Source organism: Syngnathus scovelli, chromosome 4 (genome assembly GCF_024217435.2).
Source record: "Syngnathus scovelli strain Florida chromosome 4, RoL_Ssco_1.2, whole genome shotgun sequence".
Taxonomy (NCBI): domain Eukaryota; kingdom Metazoa; phylum Chordata; class Actinopteri; order Syngnathiformes; family Syngnathidae; genus Syngnathus; species Syngnathus scovelli.
Window position 1 is genome coordinate 20,815,783 of NC_090850.1, and position 7,772 is coordinate 20,823,554.

Below are 7,772 nucleotides of genomic sequence, written 5' to 3' on the forward strand. Positions count from 1 at the left end.
GGCAATAATGTGACGTATGTGATAATTTAATTCTGCATTTATATTCTTTGTCATGACAAAAAGTTTTTCATCGAAGGTTACAGACCAAAGTGAATTTGACATCCCTGGTTTAGCCGAACAAAAAGTGACACTCGAGGAGGGAGACATCACAATTACTTTCCCTGCGTTTGCCCGATCGAATTGCTTTCAGTCAAATAAGAAAATAATGAGTCAACAAGTGAAAAGAATCAATGATAGACAGATTGACAACACCCTCCTTCACCTCCCTATCTAACTCGGCCCACTCCTCACCGCACGCTCCCTTGCAAGCTTGAGTGCAGATAAGCTGTTGACAAGATTAATGCATCTGTATCAAAAGTCTCGAGCTGCTCGGCTTTGTGTTGTTTGCGAATCCCCTTTTCCAGGTCAAGCCAGATTGCCTTAACTGGGCTAATGTGTTTTCAAGCCAAATTTAACAGGCGTGGCGGACGCATGCCGGCCTGCTCGCCACCCTGACAAGATAGCCTGCCATTTTAATTTGGAGCAGCCATTTACTCATTTCTAGGGTTCATTTAAAGGCAAACTCTTATAGATTGCGTCCAAATTGGAACCATATCGACTAAGCCAACGTGCAGAAATTAGTCGAAAGTATTTTTAGGGATGTTCGATACCAATTATGTTCAGACCAATACTCAATTTTAAGTCGGCACCGATACCAAGCACCGATACCACGAGTTGATACATACAAAACAATGACAAATAATTATAAAGACCTATATATCTAAAAATATTTTTTTTTTCTTGAAATTACATGAATAGCCATTTTCTTTTCTACTAATTACTAGTTTCTGATGATAGGTCCCAAAAGGGCGGACACCGTCACGAGTACCTTAAAATAAACCCGGTATTGCCACCCACCGATAACGATACTTCTCGTCCATTCCTAGTGTTCTTCAATATCATGATGCAGTATCTCAGATACATTTGTCTTGGTTGCTATTTTCCGCATCTCCAACAATGGAAAACTTGTCGGGCTACTCTGTCACAAATGCATGTGCAAACAAGAAATTCATTGACATTACAACCGTGTGTTTTTTTTTTTTCCCCCCCCCCCCTCCTACGCCAGGCACGCCGGTCAACCGTATTCCCATCATGGCCAAGCAAGTGCTGGATCTGTACATGCTCTACAAACTGGTGACGGAGAAGGGAGGCCTGGTGGAGGTCATCAACAAGAAGATCTGGAGGGAGATCACCAAGGGACTCAACTTGCCCACCTCCATCACCAGCGCCGCATTCACCCTGCGCACACAGTAAGAAAACAAAATGGCCGCCAAGGCATCCTACAGTCAGTCTTCAAGTCGACGTATTAAATTGCGGCCACAAAGACAGCACAGGAGTCGGCCATTTTGAGCAAATTCTTAATGAACTGCAATTTCAAGGGAGTTGTTCCAAATGAGCCCTAATTGGAAACATTTATACTTGACAGATGGCCAATGATGATTTTCCCCACGCAGTCTAATTGAGGCCCATTAATTGCTGTTTACAGCTTTAATTATATTCCTGATATATATTCATCTATTTTCTAGCAGTTCCTTTGCGACGTATCAAATACTCTCACGGGCCACATACTGTATGACCCCCACTTTGTGTTTGTGTGAATCCTCACCACCGTATTTACACACATTCCATTTGTCTCCTCCACCGAGCCACTTCCCCTTCTCACGTCCAATCCCCCGCGTCCATTACATCACGCTGATCGATCCCTATTGATTTTTTTGATGCCATCGGGTGGGTTCAGAGTTCACCGTGACTAAGGCGGCCGCTCGAGTGACAGCGTGAAGCCGGAAAACGCTTCCGACGGTGCCACCGTACGGGATGGTAAAACTGGAATGGACTGTCACACCACATTGTCCACTAATAAGGATGCCCTAATGAAGCTTCATGTATTTTTAATGTGCTCCGCAGGCTCTATCTAATGGACGCCGGGGCTCTTAGGGCCTTATTGATCCACCGTGATGCAGTCAGCATACATAATAAAACTGCATGTTGATTTTAACGTGCGTTCTAATGGCAGCTGTGACTGTGCACGCAGTCCATGACATCAGCAAAACACTCAGCGTGTTTTGTACACTTTGACAATGCGTCATGATACATCTCCTCGTATTATTAACCTATCACCTCAATTCTAGTATTTCAACTGAAGGCATTTGTGTTTTTTTCCACAGGTACATGAAGTATTTGTACCCGTACGAGTGCGAGCGTAAGGGCCTTAGCTCCCCGGGCGAGCTCCAGGCCGCCATCGACAGCAACCGGCGCGAGGGCCGGCGCCCCAGCTACAGCAGCAGCCTCTTTCGCTTCTCGCCGTCACCCAGCACCGCCCCGCACATCCTCTCGCCTCCCAAGATGCACCTCTCGGCCATCGGGGCCGGCACATCCGCGGCCCTCAACGGCCTGCAGGGTTCGTCGGGCTCGGGTCTGAAAAAAGGTATATGCTCACATTAGGTACATAGAATATAGAAAGTCTGCCAAAACAAGAATAACATGCTTACTTTGGTATTATTGTAGATTATTGCCATCATATGGAGAGCTGTTTTTAATATATGAACATCAAATGTCCATCCATGTTGATTGTTTATGCTAAAGTTGGCTTCACGAGGCAGTGAGAGGAACGTCGGTGACTAGATGTAGATAAATGGCGCCCTCTGTCGCCTATTTAAAGTAACTGCAACCAGTCCCTGCATACAAAGTGTCCATCCCAGTTAAAAAAAGAAGCCAAAGGAAAAAAAATGGCAACCAAGCAGCGTTTAATTGTCATTTTATACACAGTATAGATCAGGAACACAGTGAGAAAGATGAAAAATAAGTAATAGATAAATAAATAATGCTAAAAAGGAACACATTTCCCCAGTTGAGTAAAACGGCCTTAACAGACCTAAATTTAAAATATCTGAAGTTTGAAGACTCTGTTGTGTATTTTCTTCATTATTTAACTTAGTGGTGTTACCATGTTGATTATAATATATTACGTTAAATTGTGTATAGGGTTGTTCTTGGGCTGTTTACTAATACTCTGAGTTGTCCACCCCGATTCGTTTGGACATAACTAGCAAATATGCCCTCCGGCATTTGTGCTAATACTGTGATTTAGGGATGCATAGCGTGCACGTGTGGTATGCATGTCCAGGTGTAGTGTGGGACTTAAACAGTCCGACTTGCCTAGGGCTCCTGAGAACCTTGAGACTAACAAGTGATTAATCACACACTTCCCACGCCGCATTAACTTTGAAGACCCTGGTTGACATGACAAGGTTCCTGCTGAGGGCTGTCATTACCACAGGAATGTGAACCCGCTGTCAGCATTAGCAAAAGCAATGCCGTTGTGGCGAGTAGCAATTGAGAAGGTGATATATAAATGATTTTCCTCCCCTTCCAGATGACCTAACTCCTTCCATCATGGCGGCCAGGCCTTCCATGGCCCTGGCGCTGGGGCAGCAACAGGTGGCGGGCCTGGCACGCGCCGCCACGCTGGAGCAGCTCCGAGAGAAGCTGGAGACCACCGGGGGCGGCGTGGCAGAGGGCCCCGAAAGGAAGATGGCGCGGCTGGCTGAAGAGCAGCAGCGTCTCATGCAGCAAGCTTTTCAGCACAACCTGCTGGCCATGGCCTCGCAGATGCCCATGAACCTGCGCCTCGGGGCCCCCGCCATCACCCATAGAGGTCAGAACCCTCCCACCTCCGTATGTCTGTCTGCCTGATGGGAAAAAAAATAGTTTTTGGTGTTATTCCAGAAGAGAAGCAGCAGGACATGTCTCTGAGCATCTCCACCAATGGCAACGCCAGCATCACTGTCTCTGTGGAGGTCAACGGCACAATGTACTCAGGTGGGTCAAATGCAGACCAAGCCTGTATAGCAAAGAATAATTCGATTTTTATTTCAATTCTCATTGCTGGAATTCAAAGGTCTTGTTCTTGTGTCGCAGGAACGCTCTTTGCGCAGAAGGCCGGAGGCTTGCTGGGGCCGTCAGTGTCGGCCGCCGCCGCGGCCTCCACCAGCGCCGGCTTTGGCTACCCCGCACCCCCGAGACAGACCCTCAGCCCCACGTCCTCCTCCTCCTCCTCCAAGGGCCCCAGTTCGTCCGAGCCGGCCCCCAACGGGTCACCCTAACCGGGTCCCTTAGTGAAGGGCGCCCAACAACACGCCCTCCCTCGCCCACATCCCGGCCCAGCATGAATATTCTGTCCCGTGAGAAAGTTTATAGACTGTTGCACAACAAATACCTCATAAAGCCTGTCCACCTCTTGGCTGTCCAATCGTGAACACAAAAGCCCGAGAATAAAACATGACAACACAGCTATGCATTTCACACAGACACACACGTTAACATGCAGACACACACACATCCAGTCACACGCAAACTCATGCTAGACACAATCAGCGCAGCCAAAAACCCACTGACAGGTGACGCTACAACTGAACTTGAATTATTTTTTTTTTGCCATTTTGTCGTCTTTATTTTTGATTTTGTGTTTTTAGAATGATTTTTGTTGTTGTTGTTGCTCTTTTTACATACCTCAAATCACCCAACCTGCAGTGGTGTCTTTTTACCTCAGGAGCTTTACCGCATTTAACCTCAATTATTTTCTATGCTGTTTTTTTTTCTCTCTCTCTCTCTTGGAGTAAGGTATTTTTTTCTCGAGCGAATAATGGGACGCTGTAGATCAGCACGGGTCATTTAAAGGAAAAAAAAAAATACCTCACGGTCTTTCACGTTGATGGGTGTGGAGGGCTCACGCCGGAAATGTGCGACAGATGGAACGCTAACTTCCCAATGTTGGACCATTCTCAAAATAGAAAATGGCGTCCCTCTCTCAGGAAGTTGTGGAAAGGAATCTAACATGCTCCCCTCGACCTCGACGGAACTTGAAAAAATACCTCATGAGACTCTTTGAAGAGAGCCACACTGCATATACCTCATAGGGCGGCCATAATGGAAGAAGCTGCTGCCCGCCCCCTCCCCCCCAGAAGTGTGAAAAGACAGACAAAATGGCTGCTGCTTCTGCTGCTGTTTTTTTTTTACAACAAACACACCTCATTACTCTTTTTTAATTTCAGTTGTATCACTTTTTTTGGGGCGGGGGGGCTTTTCCACGATTAGACCTTGGCTAGGAATGTGGTTAAGGGGGGGGGGTTTCCTCAATGCATGCGTACAATCACATGAACTTGAAATGATTTTTAGCCTCTCTTTGTTGTTGCACAGCTACTAGATACCAAAAAAACCTGCGGTCGACGTTGGTTCTTAATCTAACGTAAAAAGCTTACGTAGATGCTTTACTTGATTATTTTTCCTCTCTCTCAACACAGTGAGGGCTCGGCTATTGCCTGTGTAGAAATGGAGAAAAAAAGCGACCAATATGCATAACAGCGACAAAATGGCCGCATCAGATTTGTAGCCAAACATCGGTGTAGCATCTGGTGTGCTGTAGAAAATAATCGTGGGATAATTGCTTTCAACCGAAACGACGGGAGAAAGCGCATTTCCGACGTCGACTCGATCTGTCGGTCGTTACGGAATCCAATGAGGTCAGGAAGGGGAAAAGATGGAAAATTTTTATGGAACATGGGAGGGGAAACAAGTTTGAACTATTGAATACACGCTTCAGTTACGAGTCAATTATCTGGCCTGACTTCTTGGCGGTCCAAGCATATTTTGGGGTGAGGAGGCAGTGCCCCCATCCCTCCCCGCTAGCTCCGCCAGTGTCTGAACCTTGGTGGACATTCGAGTTTGTCCAACGTGGAACAATTACAGCTCTAATGTAAAAGGAGCTACAGACTGTATTGAGTGCTTTATGACATGCCGTTTGAGCATTTATTCCTTTTCCTGTTCCATTGTCTTATTAGTGAGGAAGCGTACCTTAAGCTAATTGCTCATTAAGTGCAGGATTCGGAATTCTCCTAGTTTCCATCTTGATAATGCCCCACTGTGTCCTGCAGAGGGCAGCATTTTCCAACAGAGACTTTGTGTATTGTACTACTCGTGACCGTTGGCTAGACGCTGCCTTAATTCTCAAGTCTGTATCAAATGAATCTTTTTTTTTTTTGGGGGGGGGGGGGGGGGGTATACAACACGCAGACGTTACATGAGTTTGCTATTTATTTTTTAAATTTTCTCTAACAAGTGAATCTCATAGGAACCACCCTTTTCGGCCTAAAAAATATGTTCAGCGAAAGTATGGTATGTAACATACATTAGCATCTTCAGATTTCATGTGGTTCCACTTTGGTTAGCAGAAAGCACCCGGTTTGCCGACAATCCTCCAAATAGTTGCTATAGACATCTTTTATCCCGTTTTCTGCAATTATAACCAAAAAAAACTTCCCAGTGGCTCACTTTCTGCATGCTAATGTGAACGTAAGGTTAGCATAAGTAGTGCTAATACATGTCCTCTTTGACAATGCTACAAAAACACCCCCTTTTCAATGTTCTGGGATTTAAACTATCAATTTTTCCTGCTCGATGACTGGGTGCAAATGTGCTGGCCTAAGTCCAGTTTGCTGACAATCTCCCACAAACCCACGAGAAGCTCCCTGACCTTTGGGGATTTTAACAATCAGCTGCTCCTGTTAGCTGACTTTAAGCGTGCTAATGTTTAAGTTATATTTGTTAGCGCTGGTGTACATCCAATTTGCTGACAATCGTACAAAAGACGACAAGTGAGGCCTAGTGTTATCAAAAACGGGTGTGTGAACAAGTTCTGATAAATATCTCTGCATCATTACTAATTACTGCTAAAGTATGTGGACAATCTTCTAAAACACTTCTAGCGTCTCTTGTACTTTATCTAAAATATGAACTTGCAAGCCTTCCCAGTAGTGACTTGCTAATGTATAAATGACAAGGGCACAAGTGACGCCACTTTACATGCCTCGTCAGATTCTACAATACCAAAAAGAAAACACGCTTTGTCAACCCTTAGCAAATGCAAATATTGTAATATTTCTGAGGTCATATAAAATGTGGTTTTAAAAAAAATGTACCCCCTAACCACCTCCTTCACAACACAATACCTCAATGTGGCTAGCTAGCTAGCTAAACACAAAAGGTAAACATCAAAGAAAGAAGCAGCACCATCACTTGGCTGAATGCTACGTAAGATTTGTGCTGTTGCATTTTCCGAGTTTTGTTTATTTTTGTCGTCAGTAACGCAGACGAGTTCTGCGCGCGTATGAAAGAAAAAAATACAAGTAGGGCGAGTTAATTGAGCTTTAAGATTGTTTAAGAACTAACCTGATCTTTGTTTAAAAAATAAAAACAACAAAAAATATATTAAATGGAGAAAAAAAAAAGCAGGCGCATTATGCAAAAATGGTTATCAAATACCTCATTTATCAATTTTATTTGATGTCGTCTTTGGCTTGTACAATGCTCCGTATATTCATTCAACTGTGGGGTTTGTGCATATTTTTGTACTGTTATTATTACACGGACATGATGATGATATGACTTCTATATATAAATATATTATAGTTTTTTTCTCTTTGATTCAAACAACAACAAGGAAAAAAGAAGAACGTGGACAAAACGGTGGTGAATGCTTGTTAAAACGTTTGTTTTTTTGTGCTGATTGTATTTAAGAGGAGCACTTTTTGGCAAAGTGGTTTTCACACATTCACTTTTGTTCATATGATTAGTAATATAAAGACGTGGTTCTCAGGGCTTTAAACTTGTATGTCATGATAAAGTTTTACTTTATATCTTACTTTTTGGACTGTCTTTATTTTGAAAAGCACAATTAA

The 7,772-nt window shown here is 44.1% G+C and overlaps 1 protein-coding gene across 1 annotated transcript in view; it reads left to right on the plus strand.

The window, feature by feature from the left end:
* The window catches only part of LOC125966695 (AT-rich interactive domain-containing protein 3B), a 42,108-nt gene extending 34,373 nt beyond the window's left edge, over positions 1 to 7,735 (plus strand). The window contains exons 5-9 of the mRNA XM_049717105.2: positions 1,106 to 1,289; positions 2,205 to 2,464; positions 3,413 to 3,694; positions 3,766 to 3,858; positions 3,958 to 7,735. Of these exons, the coding sequence (XP_049573062.1) occupies positions 1,106 to 1,289; positions 2,205 to 2,464; positions 3,413 to 3,694; positions 3,766 to 3,858; positions 3,958 to 4,142 (1,004 nt within the window). The 3' untranslated portion in view covers positions 4,143 to 7,735. The remainder of the gene's footprint in view (positions 1 to 1,105; positions 1,290 to 2,204; positions 2,465 to 3,412; positions 3,695 to 3,765; positions 3,859 to 3,957) is intronic.
* The last annotated feature ends 37 nt before the right edge of the window (positions 7,736 to 7,772 follow it).